The following is a 26,070-nucleotide window of genomic DNA, read 5'->3' on the forward strand; positions in this document are numbered from 1 at the left end:
CAGAAGAAAAATAGTTTATTTAGAGACTAAAATTAGAAAAAGTAGGCCTGCCTTGTAACGATGGAAAATTTGATTAACAATAATGAAGAGCTACCTCTATGAACCTGGAGATATTTTTTAAAAGAAGGAGAGAAAGGAAGAAATAAAAAAAGAGAGAAGGAAGGAAGGAAGGAAGGAAGGAAGGAAGGAAGGAAGGAAGGAAGGAAGGAAGGAAGGAAGGAAGGAAGGAAGGAAGGAAGGAAGGAAAAGAGAAATGAGATAAACAGCTTTTGGAAAAATACTCCCTATCTGGCAACTCAAACATGATAGCTAGCTGCACTAAGGAATCTTTATTTGTTTCTTTTTTTGTTAGATGACAAACTACTATGTTGGATGATGAGTTCAGGGACCATTTTCCTTATTTTATAAGTATTTTTAAAAGTATAGTTCATGATTTTGGTGGATGTCACAGAATGTCATTAATAAAAGATACTACACTTAAAAGAAACAGTTTAAAAGAAGCTACATAATTTTCTACATGGATTACTTATAAAGCAAATATCAAATCACAGAATTCCAAAAGATCAGGGCTTCAGAGACCAGATAGTTCAACCCACACCTCTTTCCTCCCAATCATACAACAGTCCCAGTAAATGGATTTCCAGTCTTTGAATTAAGACCTTAAGGGAGCTTTCTAGATCATGACTGTCCTTCAGGTGTTAGCTATCTGTCCTAGCTCAGGGTAATTAATCTCCAATTTGATTAGCATTCTTTTTATGTCTTCATCCAGCTCATTGATAAAAATGTTAATTATTTAAAATTCACATGCCACTGAGTACATCCTCACATTAAAAGTACCTAAAATATTCTTAAGTCTGTTTGTGACCAAAGCAATCATTTTATATACCACATTAAAACTCTTTGAAAACGGTCGACTATAATATATTATATTGGCATGGAACAACAACAAAGTTGTAGGTTTCTTATAAATAAAAATTTAATGGAATACTTACTAAAGGACTCTTCCAAGAATTACATCATTATTTTTGGTTGAATGAGATAATATTGATAGAAAGCATGGAGCACAGCACCTGGCACACAGCAGGCACTATATAAATGCTTATTCTCTTCCCTTTTGTGTAAAATTATACACACATGCCATATAAATATCTATGAAGAATTTTCTATAATAAAACATTAACTTGACTTTCTTTTCCACATCAATATAGTTCTATGGCATGAACTAAGTCGTTTGGGAGGAGGTGTTTTGAGGTTTGTTTTTTAACTTTATCTTTCAGATGGCATTTTGTTCCACTTCAGAAGAAAAGCTTGTTAGCTTTCTCTGGAACTCCCCAGTTATTACAAAATCCTCTGGACTTCTGATGCAAGGTACATATAGATATAATACTGTATGTAATAATTGACTTAACTTTTACAAAAATTGTTGATAAACCCATGTTCTTTCTTGGTTTCCTGTTCATAGTAAAAGTTATTTGAATCATGATTTTACAAACCTGAAAACTGAGGCATAAAAAGCTAATTATCAAAAGTATGTATATCCAGGGGCAGCTAAACTAAATGGCACAGTAGATAGAGTGCCAGGTCTGGAGTCAGAAAGAGTCATCTTCATGAGTTCATATCTGGTCTCAGTCACTTAATAGCTGTGTGATCCTAGCAAGCTACTTAGTCCTGTTGGCCTCATCTTCCTCATTTGTAAAATGAGCTGGAGAAGGAAATGGCAAACCACTCCAGTATCTTTGCCAAGAAAGGCCTAAAGAGGTATGACAAAGAGTCAGACATGACAGAATCCAATCATTTGACTCAGCCTAGTTAATTTTTCCCAGTACCATACCATGAAGAAAAAAGAATGGAATAGCAGATAGAAGGTAAGTTAAGAATAAAAGGATTCAATATTACCTCTCAGACTTACTAGCTATATCACCAGGGACAAGTCACTTATTCTCTGTGTTCCAGGCAATTCTCTTAAGACTATAAGTAAAATACATGATGGTGGAGGAGGTTTTATGAGATTTCCCTATACCAATGAATGCCTCAAGTCCATACCATCTCCATGTTTCCCCCCACAGGTAAATAAATAAATAAATGTATATACATACACATATACATTTATATACACACACATATATAAATACAAATATATATACACACAAGATGATGATCATTAATGCACATACAAATCATAATTTTTGAAGATCATTGACTCATCAACCAAACTGACACCCCACACACATATGCATGCACACACACAGACTTCACTAAGTGGAGAAAACCCCCTTGGTCCCAAAATAGTGTTTAAAGATCTGAAAATGTTACCTTTGTTGAAAAGTAACAAAGTAAGAGTTTGCTTCTATTTTGTAATTATTGCTTAATTGTTTCTTGTCATCTACATGGAGGACAACATATAATTATTTGCTTTATAAAGTAGCCTATATCAGCAAGTGGATGGATGTCCAGATGTTGGTGGTAAAAATAAAGTGTGTGTTAGTCGTGGTCAGGGATGTAGAACTTCAATCTTATATATTTTTAGCTTCACAGCCTGTATCTGAGATTTCTTTACTGCTGATTTAAGTAGAGGCTGGATTTTATAATTACTAAGTACTAAAAGATATTCTGGAAATGATACCAAGGCTGAACATTTAAAGAGAATTATCTGTTTTCAAAGTTCTATGGAACAAGCTAGGCATTCCCTGCCAAAAAAAAAAAACAAAACCAAAAACCAGTGTGGGTGAAATGAATGAAATAAGATGGTCTATCTACATAGGATTTTAAATCATGTTTGTTGGTATCAAGGCTGGAAGAGGGAGACAAAGTCAGGTAAATGTATCATCCAAGGGTCTTGAAAGCAGGCCTATCTACAAAGAAGAGTTAGGCACTCTGATAAGGTTGTAAACCAATGAACAAGAAGAAAGCCCAGCACTGAAACGTAAAGGGTCATAAAGATGATCAAAGGGATTAGAGAAAAGATGAAAGGAACTCTGATGATTTGTCCTGGAAAAGAGAAGATCAGAAACAGATTCTGGACTCTTGATCTTATCTACATATTCATTTCACAGATACATGACACTCTGACTCCACACTGAACCATAAACCATGATAATTTGAATATGATAAAGTTGAGAACAGTGGAGAAACAGAAGAATTAAATGAAAGATGAAGAAGAAAGGGAAAGTGAACAGGAAATGCCCAGAATTTCAGTTTCACTAGAGACAAAACTGTGATCTGTACCAATAATGGAACAACCTTGGATTTATTGGAATAGTGGAATATACTTGTGGAAAATGCAGAGAGATGTGGATAGTATAATGTGGATAACAGCTAGCCTGCAATTTCATAAGTACAGGAAAATCTCAGGTAAGGAAATGCATGCTTCCAATGCAAGATGACACCTTTTCTGCTATCTATAACCTTAGAGAGTTGCCTAGAGCACTGAGAGTTCCAGTGACTTGCCTAAGATAACAGATGAAGGGCTTGCCCTTAGATCTTTCTGGCTTCGGGTCCAGATCTCTATTCATTATGCCCTTCAGTCTATGCAGGTAACCAATGGGATAATTAAATGAATCTGGAACTGTTTAATGGCAAGCTTAAAAAGTCCCAACCATTGATGATAAGTGGTGTTATGGATTGGGAATCTGAAGATCTTCGCTGCCCCTTGGACCTTTGATAGACTTAAGTAACTCTGAGAACCTTCCCTGATTTGAAAATATACTCTGCCCCCTAATAGGCTGAATGTAGTCACATGCAGCCTGTGGCAGGAGGCTTGTTTTTCAGGAATGCCCACACCTTGTTACTTTGTGATTGGGTGGTGGGTCAAGAGGGCTGTGACATTCTCTGAGCCAGGAGAAGGCTATATGTACCCTGATGTGAGGTTTTGCTTTGGGGCTCACTTTAAGAAGAGTTGTGTGATTTGACCAGACGAGACTCTGGGCAGCCATTGAACTCCCTGGCTTTGAAAACCCAGATGTTGGTGCTTCTCTCTCTGGTAACTGACTAGGTATGGATGTAATGGTCAGACAGCTGGAAGCTCTGTCTGCTGATCTGTTTCTCTGTCTGCTTGTAACCTGCTTATATTCTCTGAAGTTTGGGGTGCTGACCTTTTTCCCCTGAACTAGGTAAATGACATATGTTTGATTAAAACAAGACTGTTAACCCATTTTGAGTTGCTTTCCTTTAGAAAAGCAGATCTAGGAACCTGTGCTAGCAGCCACTCTGGGTGCGCTAGGGTGCTTGCTGCTACAAGTGGCAACTGCTAAAAAGAAAAGAACAATTAATGCTTTGATACTAACATAGCAATGAGTCTGTTGAAGAATACTCCAGAAATCTGCCACTGGCCTTGGCCTAGTTCACATTCTTATCAGAGCTTTGGATAAAGGTGAAAATAGCACAATTATAAAATGGGTAGATGGCCATGAAGCTGGGAGGAATTGCTAATATGATGGATGATTGAGACAGATCCAAAAAGATTCTGACAGGTGGGTGAATGGAGCTGAGGCTGATAACACAACATTTACGAAGAATAAATGTAAAGTATAGATGTCAAAGTCATAAAAGACAGATCCATGGTTATACAGCAGTTTGAAAGCTCTCAAGAGGTCTTAGCAGACTGTAAGCTCAGTGTGAGTCAAGAGTACAAAAGGACAATCCAAGAAGCTGGCATGATCTTGCACTACCCTGAGAGGTTATAGCTTCTAGGATTGGGAAGTGAAAGTCCCACTGTACTCTACCCTCATGAGACCTCAATTCTAGGCACCACAATTTAAGAAGGACATTGATAAAACTAGCAAATTTACCAGAGAGGGCAACCAGAATGGTGAAGGCTTTTCATTCACGTCATATAAGAATCATCTGAAGGAATCATACATGTTTGCCCTAGAGAAGAGATGACTCCAGGGGCACAGAAGACATGACTGTTGATTTCATGTATTTGGAGGCCAACACATGGAAAATGGATTATTCTGTTTGAGCTTCATGGGGTAGAAGACGCAAAGAGGTAAATTTGGTTTTGATAACATGAAACTTCCTAAGAGCAGAGCTATCTACACAGAAGTAGAATGTCTTTGGAGGTAGGGAATTCTCTTTTACTGGTGGGTTTCAAGCTGAGGTTAAATATCACTTTTAGTATGTTTTAGGAACACATTTTCAGGTATAGGAGACATGTGTTGCCTGCTGAGAAGTCTCTTGCGACTCTGAAATTCTGTGATTCTGAGTATTTGGTTGTAAAGTACTAGTAGGACTTTCCTAGAAGTATGGGATATTTCTTTCCAGAAACACAGTTGTTGTTTTTTTTAACAAGACATTCATATCTTTTAAGGACAGTTCACAGTGGATATCTTAGGATACCATCCTTTTCTTGAGAATGGAGAGCTTGGAGATGGTGAGGAGACTTGGGTCAGAGAGCTGTTAGAGGTGGTGGTAGCACAAAGGTACCTGTATCATTTCTAGTCTCTAAAATGTTGGATTTTACCTGACTATTGCAGTGCCCTAATCCTCTAGTTTGAAAATGTCTCAGTAGGAATTTACTGAGACACAGACCTAAGAAATTCAGTAAATATTGATCAGATTAAAAGAGCACTGAATTGGAATTGTGGCACTAACCATTATATATGTGGCTAAGTTTCTATGTTTCAGGGCTTCCTGCATAAAAAAATGGCAAGAGGAAAATTGCAACAATAATTACAACCAGAAGGATGGTTGATGATGTTGTTGATGATGATGATGATGATGATGATACTTACACAGCAAGGTACATTTAAAAAAGTAATTTTTCCAAGTTATTTTTAAGGAAATTCGTATGTATGGGATTCCATCATATGACCATAAAGCATCACTGAATGAATCTCGTGACAAAAAAAAAGACATTGTCCTCTACCTGAAATAATCGTGTATATATTTCCTTTTTTAAAAAATTGATACAAGTACATATACCACTGTGTCTTGATTGTCACTGGACTCTGGATGCCTTCTTTTTTTATATACAATTCCATTTATTCATTGTAAATAATTATTATGTATAATAATTATGTAAATGATTATTCATTCTAAATCATTTTTTTATTCAATTATGTCTTTCGCTTTCCATAATCGAACAACAGTTTTGGAAAATCTTACCTCACTCTGAAGCTGTGAAACTTCCCTTGCAAATACACTGTCAATTGTGGCTGGCATCTGCTTATACAGAGAATTAGAAAGGTCTGCCTTGATGGTGCCTTTATACTTTGCCTGGTGAAACAGAAGAAAGAAAAATAACATTTATATCTTTTCCCATAAATATAGAAAGAGAATTAAAAGAACCATTCTACTGGAATTGAACTGAAGATCAAAAAAAATTTTTTTTAACTTCCAAGACTAATAGATACTGAAATTTTTAGGCAAGACATTAAGAGATAGATGATAACTGAATTCAAGAGATTGTGAAGACCAGCTCTGAATTAAGCAAGCAAGGAAATAAAATATTGCTATTTCTATTAATTCTCTGCAAGTTTCAAAAAACAAAATTATCTATGGATGTGCAGAATTAAGGATATTTGTATATTTTAGAACGTGGTGAAACAAACACCAGAATAATGGGATATATGAATTTTCAAGAAAGTGAAAGTTATTAAAATTCATTAGAAAAGTCCTAAATACAAAGACTTTGTTATATTTATTATATATCTATATTGTATTATTCACAATATATGATATACTTATTATGTAACTAACTTACATAATAACTAATTATTAACTTCCTTCTATCCACAGCCTTTAAAGAAATGCTGTGAATTCCCCACATACGGTGGTGGAATCTACCAAGGCAGAATGACACCCACTCACATAACTTCCTCTTGGCAAGAGCAGATAAAATATCAACCCAACAGATTGCCTACTCCCATTTTCTACTCCACAGCAAAATGATTCAGAAGAGAGAAGCAATTCAGATTTTACAAATTTCTTTTAAAATAATCACTTATCACAAAAACAAAATCCATTCACTGGAAAAGTTCATGGGCAAAACAGTAGTACAGAAGAGGAAGTACTAACTGATCAACAAAATTTGGGCAAAGTCATTTAAACTCTCTCTGCCTCAGTTTCCTCAGTGGCAAAATGGGATAGCACCTACCTACAAGGACAATGGGGGATCAAATGAGATAATATATAATATGATAATATAATATATGTAATAATATAATATATAATAAAGCAATATATCAAAACCTGAAAGAGCTATGTCAATGTTAGATATTAATATTAAGCTTCTAGTGAGGTCTGTATTTACTACCTCTATTTTTCAGTGTACACTCAATCCTCAGCTATTCACAATATGCAAATTCCACTTCTTAATTTTGAATGATTTCCTAAAAAGAAAAAATTGGGGGGTTTCAGTGTTACCCTAACTCTGTTAATAGCAAATAGCACTTGACTAAACTGTTTTTGGCAATAATCTACCTTACCTTGGCTTCCATGAGACATTAATTCTCTGACTTTACCTTCTGTCTCATTTTACTATTCTTAATACTCAATTGGTTATATGATATTTTTATATATTTAAAAGGAATAGAAAGTTGTACCTAATAGATTTGTAGTTTAATATGCAGTTATTCTTTTTATTATAATATTTCGTGAAAATGCTTGCTTTATTTCATAAATTGAAAGTAAAATAAATTTTTAAAAAATTGATCCAGTTTCTAAAAAAAAATAAGTAGCATTTATTAAGCTCCTATTATGGTTATTCTCCGAGGCAGTGTACTATGCCCTCTTCTTTTATATTTTCTGCACCCTAAACTAATCTCAAAGCCAGTGACTTACAAACTTAATTCTCTAGACCAAACTTCAATTCAAGCTCCAGACCCACATTTATAGTTGTCTACTCTAGGAAGGAGAAACAAATTAGAGCAGTTTCGTTACTGCTATGTTAAATTATATAAAACAAATTAAGGAGGGGCGGGGGGGAAAGACTGGTTCTCCCTCTCCTACCCAGGCTGGAAAATAATGGGCCTAACCCCAGTGCTGATTGGCACAGAAGTTTTGAACCACTTCATTTCCAACCTGGCTAGTTCAGCACTCCTTAGGGGATCCAGTGGGTAGAATTTCAACAGGCAAAGGGATGGAAGTCATTCCAGGTACATTGAAAAGTGAGAACAAAGACAAGAGAGGTAAATCAGCACAGAGGATATTTAAGCAAAAAAATTTTGGAGGCCAAAATGCCATCTCCTCCCTGAATCTTTCTCTTATTAGTAGACACCTTCCTCCCAAGACATCTCATAGCTTTCTGTTTTATGACATCATGTAACAGTGTGCATTAGCTATCTGTATTGGCATCTTAACCCTCTATTAGACAATGTCCATAAGGACAGGAATTATGTTTTATCTAGGCTGCATAGAACCTTGCACACAAATGGCCCTATATTTCAGTACATACCATTTCCCCACTACTGAACTGCAAACTTCCTGAGGACAAGAACAATGACATTTTTGTCTCTACATCTCTAGCACAGCACACAGAGTAGGCTAATCTATAAGGGTCTGAAGAATTAAGTGGGAAAATTCATGCCAAAATCTATATATGTGTGTATATGTATATGTATGTATGTACGTGTGTATGTCAACAAATTTTTGCCCTTTATCCTCAGAATTTGAAACTGTCCCAAAAACATTTATATCCTTTTTCTACTTCAACTTCTGATAACTACAAGTAGAGAATCAATCCAGTCACTATATTTTACTGTATTGGCCATTCAACCAGTTCATAATTGTTACTTGTTGGATTCAATAGATATTTGTTGAATTGACTTTTCTCACATTTAAAAAAAAGTTAAAGATAGTTAAGTTTTTATTGATCTGAAAGGATCATATAAAATAGCTGTACCAAAATCGATGGGCATGCTTTTTTCAAGCTCATTCACATTGACATTCAATACTTAAAACCATTTAATGAGCTTGTTAAAAAAGGAAATAAGGTAGCATTCACAAAGAGCTGTGTGGTTAATCCATCTGTTCTGCATGCTACATAAATCCAACAGATCACCAGAGTTAGCCTAGGTAAATAATAAAGGGTTTAAGTAAAAATCCTACATTGCTAAGTTATAATATTATTCAAGTCTTTAGACAGGCCATCCTTATAGCCTCCATAGCACCTAACACTCTCGTAATAAATGAATGGACTCTATTGAAGGACTAACATTTTCATCCCCTTACAAAAATCTGTTAGGGGCAGTATTGCACAGTGGATGGAGAGTTAGCATCAGAGACAAGAGGGAAGAAGACTGTGGTTCAAGTCCAGGCTCTGATACATACAGGCTAAGTGACCTTGGGCAAATCATGAAACTTCTTATCTCAGTGTCCTATGCAACTGTCCAAGACTTGCAGAGATGGTGCCAATGTGCACTGGTAGAGAGAGTGCCCTCATTCAGGAGTTGCTTGTGTTCATGGAATCATAGGTTTTTATCCCATTTGCTAGAAAATCTTTATTGTCTTCCATCTCCAAATGAGATCTTTCCCCAAGGCTAACCTTTCCTAAGATTCTTGAGATAATCATGAGGCATCTTTCCAATTTGCAAATATTTAAAGCATTAAAAAAAAGTTTAAAAATTTTTTTCAGAAAAATTACAAAAGAATTCAGAGAACCCAGAAAACTAAATGGTAAGAATCAGGAAAGGCCAGAAATGTTGCCAATATGGTACATATTGCAAGCTCAAGTGAATTTCCTTTCAAATTGCTGCCCACTTTCTTCTCCAGGTCTTGGGCATATTCTAATTTGCATTATCATAATTTCTAATTCTTCTACAAAGGCTAAAAAACAAAAAAAGGTAAAATTCAAGGCTCAAAAAATGAATACCCCAATGGATCTCATTGATGTGGCTCCTCTGCTTCCCACAATGATGCTGGTAATAACCTGTACCCTCCCCCAATGGTGCAGATCAAAAATCCAAAACTGTTCGTTCATTTTAACCAAGGTTTTTCAACAGTCTTTATTCTGAAGAAATCCACTGAAAGTGCTGAAGACCATCAGAGAATCACATCACACTTCAGTCCCTCAGGGACTATGATGCTGAAGCTCACACCCAGCACATGGTCTTCCCAAATGAGAATAATTACACGACCTCCCAAAGCAGTCCATTCTTCCCTTGCGTAACTTCCACTGCTAGGTAGTCCTTTCTTACATCATGCCCAAATCTGCTTCCTTACACTTCCAACTATTGCTTCTAGTTGTCTCTTTGAGAATACTGAGATTAGAGTCAGAAGATTTGGGTTCAAATCTCAGTTCTTCTACCTACAGCTTGTGTAATCATAATAAGTCATATCACTCAGCCTCAGTTTCCTTATCTTTAACATGAGTCATGCAAATGAAGACTGGACTGCTTTGGTATATACCATGATTGGGTGACCACGTGAAGCATGCCACCTGTCAATGAGGGGATTCTTTTTCAGGAGTAGATGGGAGCACTGGATAGCCACTCAAGTCCCTTCTGATGGTGATTCCGTGAACTTTAGTAGCACAGTCCCTGAAGGGCTGAAATATGAAATGACTCTGCAATAGCCTTCAGCATGTTCAATGGATCCTCTTCGGGTAAAAGACTGATGAGAGGCCATGGATAAAAGTCATGCACAATGAATGAGCATTTGGGGATTTGACTCACACCACTGGGAGAGTGTGCAGAGTAGTAAGAGTGATGATTAATGTTCAAAAAGTGCCAGGAGATAGTCTCAAGGGCACTCTTTAAGGTCTGGAAAAGAAAGTGTGTTAATCATACAGCAAGAAAGGAAGAAACAAACAAACAAACAAAATAGTTGGACCTCTTGAGTGCTGTATTTATATTCAACAAATATTAAAGGATCTTGAGGAATCCCTGAAGCTCAATGTGTCGAATATATGAAGGACTAGAGGACTAGGTAGCACAAAGGACTAGAGTCAGGAAGACTCAAGTTCAAATCTTGCCTTAGATGCCAATTAGCTATGTGACTCTCGGCCAGCCACTTAACCTCTCATAGCCTCAGTTTCCTCATCTGCAAAATTAGGGGGGTGGTCTTGGTGGCCCCTAAAGTTCCTCGCTCTAAATCTATGTTCCTATAAAAATTATTTGGTAAGAGGATATGGATGGATTTTGATCTAGAGAATATATACATTACCTATATATCACCATCAGGAAATATGACGTATATTTAAAAAGCCTTAATAACAAAACCAATATCATTAGAATGGAACAAAATATGTGTGTAGTATATTTTTTCATTGTCCACTGACAATTTCTGCCAGTGGGTGACAATATGCAACTATCACTGTAAAGTGATAACAATGATTACTATTTCTCAGAGTACCTTAATAATTAATAATTCAAATAAATTAGCTGCATATTTTCCAACTAGATTAATCCTACACTCATTATTTTAAAAATTAAAATGATCTTAACACATATTTGGTATGAAGCATATCCATCTCTTGGCATTGTCCTACAGAACAACAAATTAGCAATTACAATGTACTTGGAAAGGTGAATTAATAATGAATCCTAACATCGTTACTTTAGTAATTCAATATAAAATCTCAGAAGTACTATTTAAATTAATATTAACATAGATTACAAGTCTTTAATAGAAAGTTAATCTGATTTTTTTCCAAGTATATTATCTAACTTCATTGTGAGACTTACATGCTTACAGGAATGAAACACTCTTATTAATAAAATATTTTATAAATTTCCATTATCTTACCTCAGAAATAAAAGCACCTATATGTTTTACATGGTTTAGCACAGGGGTGTCTGGTACAAATGTACACTTGTCTTTGGACTTTTTATACTCTCCTCTGTAATGGATCTAAAAAAAAAGGAAATAAATCAATATAAGTTTGACCTTAAAGAGAAAAAAAGCAACATTTTTTATTACATATTCCTCTCCAAAATCAGTAAGAAACTTTTAAAAAATTCTCTAAGAGCACTCTTCCCCACCACATGCATAAGGATGACTGGAATTACTGCTGAAGAATTGGAAAAAAAAAACCTGAGAAATCAAGCAAAAACTCTTCATTTTATAGGTGAGAAAACCATCTAGGATACTACATGGTCCTGGTCAAGTATGTAACAATCCTTATAGCAAACAATTACAAAGAACAATAATGCCTAGAAACTAGTAATTTTAAAGAGCAATGAGAAAACCCATGTATGCAAGTATGTATATATGTGTGTGTGTGTGTATATGTATATTGTGTGTATGTGTGTATATGCACATGCGTGCATATACATATGTGTGTTTATATATACATGTGTGTGTGAATTCTATAGATTTATATATAGAAAGAGCTTAATTACATAACTAAATATTTATTACACACCCAGTATTTGCTTAGGTACAAGGGTATATGTGACAGAAACAAAACTGTCCTGTGACTACAATGATATAGTGACCTCCTTGATGAGAAGATTCCTATCAGTGGAGGTCCCCAGCCTATCTACTACTTCTCAGAGAACTACCTCAAGCACTGATTAGTTAAGTGACTTTCCCAAAGTCACACAGCCAGTATGTGTAAGAAGAAAACCTTGAACTCAGATCTCCCTGTCTCTAAACCTAGTTCTCTATTTACTATACCATGCTGGCCTCTTATTCCCACGGGGTTAGAAAGATTTCAAATGGCATATCTTCAGGAACTTATCATCCAGCAGGGGTAAATGAGACAAGTACAAAAAAAAACCCTTTAAATTAAACTATAATTAAATGTACAAACAAAATGCTACAAAATGTCTAAGATGGGAGGCATTGTTTCTAGTAAGAGGACAGAGAAGATCAGGGAAGGCTTCATGGAAGAAGTGGGTTCTGAGGTGAGTCTTAAAGGCATATGAAAACAATGCACAAATCGTAGAGAAGGGGAAACAATGAATCTTTTTCTATCATGGAAAAAGGAATATGCATCCATGGAAGCAGGAGAAGACAGGAAAAGATCAGGGAACATAAAGTAGTCCAGGGTCGATAGAACATCCCAGTGTATAAGAAGGGACTAGTAGTAGAATAATATTAGAAAGGCAGGAAGGAATCAGATTTTGAATGGCCAAAGAGTTTATATCATATCTGATCATGGAGAACCAATGAAAATTTTAGAGCAGGGTGACGATGTGACATATACGTTAGGAAAGCCATTTGGACAGCTGAATGGAGGAACGAGTGTACTCAGATAACAAGAAGCCTATTTTCTCTAAGGGGAAGTATAATGAGAGATAATATAACACAGTTTTATGCAACATCATACAAAATACAACCAGACTGATGCTATGGAATACTACTGTTCCCTGATTCATAATAATTGTGTCAGCGAGGTCTTTTGTCTAATGCAGCTGTATTTCAGGGACACAATTTAACCTACGGTGTAGCCAAATCTGAGTAACATAGCAGGCATCTCAACTATGCAATGCTTCCTGACGATAATCAAGCTGAGTCCATGAGCCACTGGCATCTAGGACTATCTCAAGTTTTAGATGTTAAGCATACTCCTTCATTGTTCGAAAAGAAAAAAAAAGTACTGGAACTTAAGTATTTGGCAAACAATTTTCTCCCTTTCTCCTCAGATATTAGATACAATTTGGGATTTCTGGAAACCATTAAACTCAATAATTAATGTAATGATGACAAACAGTATGACTTTAGTATATTAAAAAAGAGAGAAAATGAAAGTGTCCCCATTATATAACTAAGTGACAGCAAAATGACCTGAGATAATGATTAGGCTAATGTTGACTCATTCTTTTTAATCTCGTACCAGCACCTTTTTCTCATCACTATCACATTCTTCATTGTAGTGTTGTGTGCACTTATGGGGTAAGGCTTCCTGATAAGCACTGACACGAGTAACTTGTTCAGGACATAAGTACTGGAAAAAAGGGTTAAATATTTAACTTCTTTCTCTGTTGAACTGACAAACAGAGAAGACAGGGTTCATGCTCACCCTCATGATCTCTCCCTTGCCCGCTCTTTCTTCCCCCTTCTGGTCCCCCATGTTTTAAAAGTGGCTTATTTAAAACAATATTGCTATTACTATATACAACTTTCTCTTGGTTCTGCTCATTTGTTCTTTGTTATTTTGTGCAAAGTCTATCCATGTTTTCCTACAATCAACAAGCTTATCATTTCTTATAGCACAGTAGTAATCCATCACTATCATATATCCCAACTTGTTTAACCATTCCCTAGCTGATGGGCATCTCTGCAATTTCCAGTCATGTTGAATATTATAAATATCCAAATTAACCTATGAAGGAAGATGCTATTTGCATCTATAGAACTAATAAACAGAAGTGTATACAGAATGATTTTACATGTATATACGTATTTTTGTGTCTAATGGTAACCATCTCCAGGGTGGGAAGAATGGAGAAAAAAGTGGGGAAAAAATTTTACATGATAACTTCAACATATATTTAAAATAAATAGCAAGTTGTACATAATAGATTCGCAGTTTCGTGTGCAATCATCTTTTTTTATTCTACTATGTTAGGGAAATGTTTGTGGGGTTTTTTCATAAATTAGAGTAAAAAAAGTGGCATATAAAAAAGTATTTCTAATTTTATGGTTCCCACCAAATTTTGTCCATTAAAATGATGAGGAAATAATCCCCACTTTTTACATGGGTAAAGAATGGCATTTGTTAGTATTATTTTTGTGCCTGAATTAATGGAATTTCCTTGGCTCTGACTTCAGACTTTTATTTCTCAGGTAAAATAATGAAAACTTATACTTTAATAAGGAGAACACTTCATTTCTACAGACACAGTTAAGTAGTAGTAGTAGTAGCAGCAGCAGCAGAAGCAAAGATACTGGAGTGGTTTGCCATTTCTTTCTCTAGCTCATTTTAGAGATGAGAAAACTGAGGCAAACAGGGTTAAGTGACTTGCCCAGGGTCACACAGCTAGTAGATGTCTGCAGTCAATTTGAACTCGGCAATCTTCCTAACTCCAGACCCAACATTCCATCCACTGTACCATCTAACTACCCCATAAAATGACTAGATTACCTTGAAAAGCCCTTCCAGTACAATAGCTAAAACCCTGTGGTATTCGTTCACATAGAATATAGCGTCTATTAGAGGAGAGAAGATATAGACAAATTACAATAGTATAAGACAGAATGTGATAAGTGGCATAGAGAAAGGTAAGCCAAGAGCTTTGGGAGCCCTAAATTGCTTCTAGGAATAGCTTTCAGTACTAATTTTATTAATGATGTGGAAGGAGGAACACACACTGAAATTATCCAGTTAGCAAATGACATTGAAGTCTTTCAGATTCTGAAATGTCAACCTGATAAAGAGAAACTACAAAGTGATCTTGCTGTGAGTGAACAGAAAACTTACACCGTAAGTCTAAAATAATGTAAAACATAATGAAAAGAAGATGGATTTTTGAGCTATTACAACTCAGGGAAGAACATGGAGAGTCACTGTCAATAATAACCTGAAAACATTAATCAGATTTGCTTCTGCAAGTAAAGAACCAGACAAAATGGCGGTTATCATTAGGAATGGCATCATGAAATAAAAACCACTTTTGCACAGTGTATGGGTGCAACAACACCTGGCATAGTGTGTACAGTTCACCAAATGTATAAAAAAATGAACAAATTATTTTCATCTCATATATAATATCCACAATCTGGCATTTGGAAAGATTTTAAAGATTGTGCCTTCAATCAAGTAATTTCTTCTACATTGCTTCTTAACAAACCTCAGGAAAGATACATAACTTGTTAGCATCTAGAGAAAGAAAAAGTGGCTGAGATGAAAGAAGGGTGGCTTCATGATACCAGACTGAAAATATGAAGACTACTCAGTCTGGAGATCCAAAAGCTAAAGGAATACCACCAGTATCTGGAAAATAATGAAAGAAATGGATAGGATCAACATCTTGTTCCTTAAATTCAAGGAAGCCAGAATTTGTGTGATGTTGTAATGGTACTGGGAATTTGAAGATCTTCCCTGCCCCTTATAATAAGTCTAGGGGAATTTGAAGACCTTCCCTGCTTTGAAGCCTGCCCCCCTAATAGGCTGAATGTAATCACATGGAGTCTGAAGTAGAAGAAGTTTGCTGCAGGGTGGAGCAGAGCCCACAGGAAGCTGGGAGTCAGAGCAATTAGATGGTGGGAAAGAGTGGACACACCCCAGGGAAACAGTTAGGCTTGTGACTGAATATTGGTTTGTGGGAAGGCTAAAGGATGCTATGGTTCTCTGTGCTGTTATGGCTTATTAACTTCTTTGCTACTGTGATGGAACTGGCTTACTAATTTGGGAATTCAGTTTTCTGGTGTCTGAAAAATGTTTTGCTTCTGTCTTAAATATGGAGAGTCTGTTATATTTTGCAATTGAGCACTATGTCGGCATATCTACAGTGGACATTAATGCTGTGAATAGTATGTAGACACTACAGATGTGATGATCAGAATCATGGGGTTTAGAGTGAAAAGGGACTAAAGGATGACAAGGTTGAGAACTGAAAGGGAACTTTAGACCTTATCTAGTTTAACATATTTTTTTTAGAGGTGAGGAAACTGATACTCAATTTCCTCATTTATAAAATGTACTTAATGGCATATTGGAGCAGGTAGGCACAATGGATAGAGAGCCAGGCCTGGAGTCAAGAAGACTAATCTTCCTGAGTTCAAATCTGTCCTCAGACACTTACTAGCTGTGTGACCCTGGGCAAGTCACTTATTCCCATTTGCCTCAGTTTACTCATCTGTCAAATCCCATTTGCCTCAGTTTACTCATATGTCAAATAAGTTGGGAAAGGAAATGGCAAACCACTTCAGTGTCTTTGCCAAGAAAACCCCAAATGAGGTTATGAAGAGTCAGACATGACTGAAAAAGACTAAATAACCACAATAAGAAGATGATGTATAAGTGCCCTAACAACTCTAGAGCAATGTATGACCAAGGTCACACAGGCAATATGGGACAGAGCCAGGACTGGAGCTCTATTTTCATATTGTCAAGCTCAGGGCTCTTTGGATTGTACAATGCCATCTCACCATTTCAGTCTGAACCCATTTTTTTGAGAAGAAACAAAGGTCCAGAATCTTGAAATTACTTGGCCATGTCTACCCAGGTTTTCAGTAGAAAAGTTGGGATTCAAACCCAAGTCTTTTGATTTCCAATCCATTAGAGGTCTCCTACCTAGGCTATCTCTCCTCTTGAATCTTAGCAAACTTACTTTATACAACAGGAAGCAAACTTAAGGAGCTGATTACTCTAGGACTGAAAACAAATGCCTTCACGAAAGATTTAGACAAATTCATGGATGGCATCGTAACATATAACAAGCATTAAACAAACTAGGATGTTGGAATGTCTACACTTAAACCCTGGGATGCCCTCAGGAAACACTGCCATGCCCTCCTCTATGATAATCCTTCGACCCAGTTTCCACACACTGGGTAGCCTCAACTCTAGTTCTCATTCAGAGTGATTATTTTTATGTTTTTATAGCCATTTTTGTAAAATGATGATTTGGCTTGTGAATGAGACACGGCCATTCCCTCATGTAGACTACAATCTAGTAATGGGCATAAGTAATCACATTACTGTATCACAAAGTAGACTGAATAGCTATTGGAAGGGTCATCTAAGGTCTTGTACGATGGAGCACCATTAAGAATTTTTAATAGAGGGTTAAATCATCTGAACTAGAATATTTCTCTCCAATGACAATTAATTTTAATAATAATAGCTAACATTTCTATAGCACCTACTACATGCCAGGCACTGTGCTAAGCACTTTACATATATCTCATTTGATAAGGCAGTAAATGAAATAGAAGAGGAAGGAGACGAAAGCAGGGTGATCAGATGATTAAAATCAATTATTAAATTATCATGATTTAAGGAATAATATCCATCTCAATCATAATATGGTTCACAATAGGGTTTCTGAGTTAAAAATTTTAACAGTATTTCTGGCTATAAGCCATGTAAAGACCAAAATTATTAAAGTTCAAGGCTTTGTGTAGTAAAGCAAATCTGATATAAAGAGGAATTCAGAACACCCATCTACACTGACCATTAGTCTTAGGATCCCTCTGAAATACCAAAAAGCAGTATAAAACCATCCATATAAACTCCTATTAAAAGAGTAGTTTCTAAAGTAATTTATAATATTTGACCTTTTGAGAATTAAAAAACACAGAATGCCCTGATCCTTTTCATCATTTTAAAAAGGAAAACAAGCAAAATAAAAAATCAATCCCAACCCTGAAGAGACCAAACAAATGAGGACAATGGGATCTCATCTCTTTCCTGTTCTAAACGAAAGAACATTAATCTAACCACTTGAAATATAACATCTTCCTTCTGTTCTAGAAACAATTCTATCTAGTATTGTGTAAACACAGGTCAGCAATGTCTTCATTGTGCTTCTAGATTTTCTATAGCAATTCCAGTGAAAAATGAATGAATGTTACAGTGAATTATATACATATGTATGTGTATATATGTGTGCATATGTATATATAAGGTGAATTATAATAAATGAACACATGATTAATATATTATATAAATATAGCATAATATTATATATAAAATTATACTATATATTTCACCTCTGAGTTTGGCTCTGGAGTTTCATCACTTAGTGGAAACTCCTCCCAAAAGAAATAATTTAGTACTTATGAAACAAATTCTATTCCTTAAAAAGAAATATACTCTAAAATTCACTATGTGCATTATTTCATCCAGAATTGTAGGATGGCATGGAGAAAGAGACCCATAGTAGGTAAGAATAAGCAGACTCAGGCTCTGGTTTTAATTCCGCCACTAACTAGGATCATAACTTCAAACATGGCACTACCTGCTCTTTCAGTCTCAGTTTCCCCATCTGTAAAAATGGTGAAGCTAACTAAATGATCTCCAAAGTCATCATCAACTCATTACAAGATCTAAAACTTTATGACATAATACCACAAATGCTACAAATTCAATAAAATGCTTCATCTACTCACATCACTAATCAGCTCGGTACATTTTCTAGCCAATTCCATGTTTAGGTCTTCGATGACAGGTTTAAGGAATACCTGTGCCACCCCCCCACCAAAAAAAAAAGAGAGAGAAGGGGAGAATAAATCCAAGATGACTCAACTTGTAAAATGCAAAACAGATCTTCAGTGAAACACTTTTAGAAATGAATAAGTGGCACCCACCTTTTCTTCTTCATCTTCTGCATCTTCTTCCTCAGATTTCTCCCCTTCACTTTCATCTCTGCATTCCTCAAAGATGGGCACTCTCATGTTTGTTGTTTCTGAAAAATTCCTTTAAAATTTTAAAATCTACCAATGTAACTGTTTTTACCTATGAGAGCTTCCTGGAGGTCTCAATGACTCCTACCCTGCACTGTGTTTAACCTTTCCAAGGCCTTTTCCTTATTTAGCTTACACTTGACATCCTTTATCTCAATTGGGCATGAGGGAATAGAAAGGCCTCATGGACGATTTGCCAGCTACAATTCTCAGGAGCAGTAATAATTTTTAACTTATAAAATTCAATTGTCTGATCTTTTATAGTCAACTTTCTTTAAATTAGTTAAGAAATTCAAAAGAACAGATTAAGTTATAGCTCTCTAATTCAATCCTTGGAGACAAAGAGACCATTCATAAAACTAACAGGCTGCAAGGGTCAGAGAGACTTAAAAGATTATGAGAAAACTGCCCAGTTGTAACACTTAAGATACAGCAAGCCTAAGGCCCGCTATCATGAAGCTTCTCCAGCCTTATCTAAATCAGGCTTTCCCTTAAACGTCAAGCATACTTCTACTTTGGTGGGTCTGGAAGGGAAGGGGGGGGAGGGGGAAGGAGAAAGAGTTTGGCAAATTTTCACTCCTTTCACTAAATTCAATTTAAGAGGGACGAACGGCTTCTTGGGAATTTTAGTTAGCAGCCACAGTCTAGAGATCATTTTCTAAAAAGGCCCACTTATAGAAACTGCTTAAAGCCCTGCAAAACTGGCATGTGTGTGTGTGTCTGTGTGTGTGTATGTTTTTAAAGACATTTGCTTACATCGGTAAGTTAATTTGTTTTTTTGTTTGTTTGTTTTTTTAAAGCAATCGGGGTTAAGTAACTTGCTCAAGGTTACACGGCCAGTTATTTCTGGGTGTGGTGCTGAGTATCTGAGCCTGGATTTGATCCAGATCATCCTGACACTGGAGCCGGTGCTCTTACTCACTGAGCCACCTGGCCACCCCAAAACTTGGCTTATTTTATAATTATTCCCCAGATGTCTTTTCTACTTTGATTATTTCTATTGTTCAATGTCTTTTTTTTTTTTTAAGCAATTGGGGTTAAGTAACTTGCTCAAGGTTACACGGCCAGTTATTTCTGGGCATGGTACTGAGTATCTGAGCCCAGATTTGATCCCCAGGTCATCCCGACACTGGAGCCGGTGCTCTTACTTGCTGAGCCACCTGGCAGCCCCTAGTTAATTTGTTTTTCTAAAACCATTCTTACTCCAAAGATAAAGATTCTCCCAGAATGTTTTTCAGAAGAGAAGGCCTTCTGCTTTGTCTGCCATAACCTAATGTCATTTGGGGGAGAGGCCCAGACTGGCCATGCTTTTTCCCAACTGAGTTTCTGATTCTACTAATTTTGCCACCATGCTCCTGCAGAAGTACCCCTGCCCCACACTCCACAATCCTCTTTTCAGGCACCCTCTTATGTGCTATCCTTCCTAATTAGGATATAAGCTTCTTAAGGTCAAAAATTAACTTTTTTTTCTTGCTTGTATCTACATCCCTGGCACTCAGCCCAGTACCCAGCACACATGAAATGCTTAAATTTGTGTTGCCTTGCCTCGCTTGTTGTCTCTACATATGTACATGATGTCAATCTTGTTAGACCATCAACCACAAAACCAAAGCAATGTATAGCTAGAGAGGACCTTGGTATCATTTTATAGTAGCCCCATTTTACAGATGAGAAAACAGAGATTAATGACTTCTGAGATCATTTAGTAGCTTTGCCATCTTTATAAATGGGGAAACTGAGGCTGAAAGATGATCCCATGATCCTAGTTAGTGGCAGAATTAAGACCAGAGCCTGAGTATGCTCATTATTACTTAAACCACTTAATTACTAAATTGCTTAATGGCAAAGCTAGAATTGGAATTCATTGATTCTTCTACCATACCACTGTGGTTTTAGAGGAAGGAAGGAAGGAAGGAAGGAAGGAAGGAAGGAAGGAAGGAAGGAAGGTATGAAGGAAGGAAGGAAGGAAGGAAGGAAGGAAGGAAGGAAGGAAGGAAGGAAGGAAGGAAGGAAGGAAGGAAGGAAGGAAACAATGAGGCACTTGGAATTTTTATATGCATATATATATCAGATTTAATATCTGATATATTTTTAATATCTCTCTATATATATTTTTAATATCTGAGATATATACATATATATAAATTTCCATGTGCCTCATTCTTTCTTCAGTCACTGATACCAGAAAAGGGAAATTGAGGGTCAAATACAAAATGCAACTTAATTTAAGATTTTCTTAACAAAATAAATAATATTTAGTTTAAGTGCTTCTAAAACTAAGAGAAGAGGAAATGGGAAGATTGAAATGCAGATTAGCATAGTCAATGTAATACTAGAGTTGGAGGCAAGAAGACCTGGGTTCAAACCAGCCTATGACCCTTATTAGTTGTATGACCACAGGCAAGTCACTTACCCTCTGGAAGCCTAATCTCTTTTTCTGTAAAATGGCAGCAATGATAGCCATACTACCTGCTTCACAGAAGTGCTAAAAGATCTAAATGAGAAAACACTTTGAAAATATTAAAAACTCTATATACCAGTTTTTGTTATAAAATGTACCAAATTAAATACAAAAGAAAAATTCCACAACACTTTAGTTCCATATTATGTTGCATTTTGAGATGATATCTTAGTGTAGTGCAAGAGGGAAGGGAATGGAAAGAGGAATTGAAGGGAAAGGCAAAAAGAAGAGGGTATAGAAAGTGGAGGGAAAAACAAGACAAAAAAGAGAAATAAAATATTATAGGTGAAGTGACTGGTTAATATTTTATTATACTATTATGTTGGTAAATGCTGGTTAATAAGTTAAGACTTGAATATTTTTGAAAGGCATAAACAAAGCTGTATACAATGACAGAAATTATTCTCTTGGTTTCCACAGCAACATAACCCTCAGAGTCAGAGCTGCTCCCCTGATCCCTAGGGGCACAGGATGGCACAGAACCTGCCCTTCTTTGATGCACTGGAGTATCTCAACAGTGTTGAGATGAGAGAGAGGACATTCTAGAGATAGGAACAAATAGGATGACAAAAATCATGCCAGTGGGAAAACATGAGACATACACATTAAGTGTCCCAGTTTGACAACACTAGACTATGTGGAGAGAAAAAGAATCAGGTAAAACTGGAAAAGGCATGATGGAGTAACATTCCAAAGCACTTTAAATGTCAGGCTGGACTTTATCTGGGAGGCAAGGGTTGGGAGGACAAGGAGCCATTCCAAGATGTCAAATATGGCAGTAAAATAATCAGAACCAAGTATTAGAATGACTTCTCTTAAGACAGAGCACAAGTTGGGATGAAATGAGAGAATGCAGTTGGAAATATTAGTTAATGTTATTGGAATAAACCAGGCAAAAGGTTGAAAAAAAGTTATGTGAACCCCTGCCAATGGCAGATGCTCAAGGAAGAAAAACAGGTTTGAATTTAAGGGACCTGGATACAAATCCTATCTCTCCCACTTTGTCTTGTATGACTTTGTACATACACTTTGCCTCAGTAAGCCTCAGTTTCCTCATCTGTAAGATGAAGGAGATGGGCTAAAAAAATCTCCAAAATCTAAAACTATGATGCCAGTGGCAAGTACTTGAAAACTGGAGAACTCCAAAGAATAAGAGTTAAAGTTTAGTAGTTAGAGAGCTTTTTGTACCTTTGCCAGACACAGTACCAGAAGAGGATTTTATTTCACAAAATGATCCCTCATCTTACCTTCAAGATGATGTCAAGTACAACACTGGCAAAGAGGGCACTGAACTTTGAAGCCTTAAGACCTACTTTCTAGCTCCACTTTCTCTCTCAGAAATAATACTTTTCATTTATAAAATAATTTACAAAGGGTATTCACATACTTTCTTTAATTTGATCCTTTCAGTGAGCCTGTGGGCTAGGTAATGAACAACAGGTATTGCTATCCCAGATTTACAGATAAATAAAATGAGAAATCAGAGAAGTTGAGGGAGTAAGCAAAGGTGAGTCTTCACCATTTCCTTCAAAGCTCCTGACTGATTTGCTATTCAACAGCTTGTCTTTACGTAGCTCTTCAAGATTTATGAAACACCTGGCACAGATTACATCATTTAATCCGATGACACCAGAGGTAATGCACATATAATTAATTGCATTTTATAGATGAGGAATTTGAGATTCAGAGTAGTTGTGACTTGTCCCGAGTTACACATTGAATTGGAGAACCATGTTTCACACCCATATCTTTTGAATCTGATTCTAACACTTTTCTTCCATACTATAATCCTGCCCTTCCTAATACAAATCATTAATAGTTGTGGAAAGAGGGAAGCCAAGATAAAGGGGGGCGGGGGGAACTGTCTTCCTCTTCTCCTTCAAATGACTAGCAATTCAGGCAGAAAGCCTCTCCAAAATTTGAAGAGGTGTAATCGAGCGTTTTATGATACTATACCATTTGCATCCAATATGGTGAGGAGATAGCCTGTTATACATATTACACAATCTCCTTCTGCATTCAGGGAGGACAGTTTTCTTTTTATGTTTCTAATCATTGACATAATAAATTAATTGGAACAGGACACTCATCAGTCAATAAATTCTTACTGAATATTCACCATGCTTCTTTAAAAAAAACAAACAAGAAACTAAGAATCATGGTCGGAATAACCTAGGCTTTCTTTTCAGGATATGCTCCAGAAACAATCTAATATATAGACCGCACCTCTGAAGAACAGAGAAGGAGATGGGAGGGGGAGGGCGGAGGGAGACAGAGGGAAAAAGAGGGAGAGGGAGATACAGGGAAAAAGAGAGAGAGGCAGGGAGAGGGGAAAAGAGGGAGAAAGATGGAGGGGGTAAAAGGAGAGGGAGAGGAGGGAGGATACAAGGTGGGAGGTGGTAATGTAGCTAATACAGTGGTAGAACCACCGCTAGAACTAAGACTTTCTAAACAAATCTCACACTCTCTGTACAAAGCTAGGTTGTCTCATGTCAAAATCTGATTTCACAGGTTCTTAGAAGCAAGGAGATCTTGGAGAAATTCATTGTCACTAGTTCACAAATAAAACCTTACTAGATCGACCTGTTTACATGGAATTTGACAACTTAGAGCCACAGTTGCTTGTGATTTAAGATGGCTACTTTCATCTTTTCTATAAAAATTCTTATACAATTCTGATCAATTTCCCTCTAAAAGGGGGGGAAAAAACCCATGATGTTGTTTGTCACAGCAGAGTTCTTTTGCCAAAACTCCAAAGATCTGTTTCAAGGAATAAGAAAAGAGTATTCTCCATGGATAATTATCTTATTTCAGAATTTCCTCTCAAACTCGTTTTCTTCTCCATTTTTTTTCGGAAAAGGAGAGTTCAGTGTTATAATGTGATACACATTTTCTAAGTTGGCATTCCCCAAGAGGGGAATAACCTAGCTAGATTTTTTTCCCCAATCTCTTTTACTTATTGAGGATTTTTCATTTATCTTGTGAGATATGTTTTTCAAAAATTTATTTTGGTAATTTTATTCCTGCAGAAATGGAGTTCCTACTGAGGACCTAAACACTGAGGTCTAATGGGAAGGACCTCAGAATCCAGTCCTCCCAGGTGAGCTTGGGCAAATGATTTTTGTACCATTTGAACTTTCCTAAAGCAAATCATACTCAGTTTCACCATTTTATAAAATGACAATATTTATCTATAAAAAGCTTTTTTTTATTTTTTTTTTAAGCAATCGGGGTTAAGTAACTTGCTCAAGGTTACACGGCCAGTTATTTCTGGGTGTGGTGCTGAGTGTCTGAGCCCGGGATTCGATCTCCAGGTCATCCCAACACTGGAGCCGGTGCTCTTACTTGCTGAGCCACCTGGCCGCCCCTAAAAAGCTTTTTTTTAAAAAAACAATTAAAGCACCATCACAATGTAGGATATTAATTCCCCAATAAAAGACTTACTAGGAACTGTACAAATAGCACAGATGATGAAGAAAAGAATAATCTACTATAATCAGTCTTCCCACCTACCTTCTTTCCAACAAGGCAAGAGAAGTTTCTAATTATTTTTACCTTAAAATCAGAAACATTTAGACATGAATGATAAGAAAACCTCTCATCATTTTTAGGTTTGCTGTTTATATGTAAGCATTTGTATTTCCATAGCAACTGTCCAGTCACATGGGTAATTCAAATCACCTGCCCAAAGAAACACAGCTGGACTACAGTAATGAGTCATGGATTGCTTGTCTGTCTCCGGTGCTATTAGGATTACATGGGACAAGCATCTCCTGATTTTTGAACAGTATTTCCTATTCAGTATCCTTTTTGTCCCCACCTTTCACATATATAACCCTATATAAATAAATATATAAGCTATATATAGGATAAAATGCTTTGTGATATATGTTAGTATATATGTTCATACATTCGTGTGTGTATATATACATATAGTATATATGTATGTGAGAGTATACACACACACACACATTAAAATAAATAAAATAAAATATACATTCTTCCCCCGCTTCTTCCAACATGATAAAAAAGGAAAGAGCCAGGGACCAAGTTCTGAGTTTGGTAAAATGTGTATAGATAAAATAGATTAATACAATTTGAAAGATTTAAATAGCTACATTTTTCACACACACACAAAAAAAAGAAACACTGACTCTAAATTGCTAGCTTCAAACATGGCAAGCAGATGCAAATTAAGCCAGTTGTTTACCACCACCATCATCATCATCAACTCACATTTTTGGAGCACCATCTGGGGATTTGGAACTTTGTTAGGCACTCAGTGTGTCATCTGAAAAGAATTCTCTTTCTCCCCCTCCCCCCTCCATCTCTCTCTCTCTCTCTCTCTCTCTCTCTCTCTCTCTCTCTCTCTC

General features: G+C 36.4%; 1 protein-coding gene across 3 annotated transcripts in view; it reads right to left on the bottom strand.

Moving 5' to 3' along the window:
* Positions 1-26,070, bottom strand: part of NEBL (nebulette) — a 535,063-nt gene that overhangs the window by 131,661 nt on the left and 377,332 nt on the right. The window contains exons 7-10 of one of the 3 annotated variants that reach the window (XM_069086284.1): positions 19,141-19,238; positions 18,943-19,014; positions 11,686-11,790; positions 6,106-6,216 (exon numbers count right to left, since the gene is read on the bottom strand). The exons of the other annotated variants lie outside the window; for them this stretch is intronic. Of the exons in view, the coding sequence (XP_068942385.1) occupies positions 6,106-6,216; positions 11,686-11,790; positions 18,943-19,014; positions 19,141-19,227 (375 nt within the window). The 5' untranslated portion in view covers positions 19,228-19,238. The remainder of the gene's footprint in view (positions 1-6,105; positions 6,217-11,685; positions 11,791-18,942; positions 19,015-19,140; positions 19,239-26,070) is intronic. 3 annotated transcript variants of the gene reach the window in all.

The sequence above is a fragment of the Petaurus breviceps genome, unplaced genomic scaffold (genome assembly GCF_028583685.1).
Source record: "Petaurus breviceps papuanus isolate PSGF00001 unplaced genomic scaffold, PetGlider_PUasm1.0 178, whole genome shotgun sequence".
NCBI lineage: Eukaryota > Metazoa > Chordata > Mammalia > Diprotodontia > Petauridae > Petaurus > Petaurus breviceps.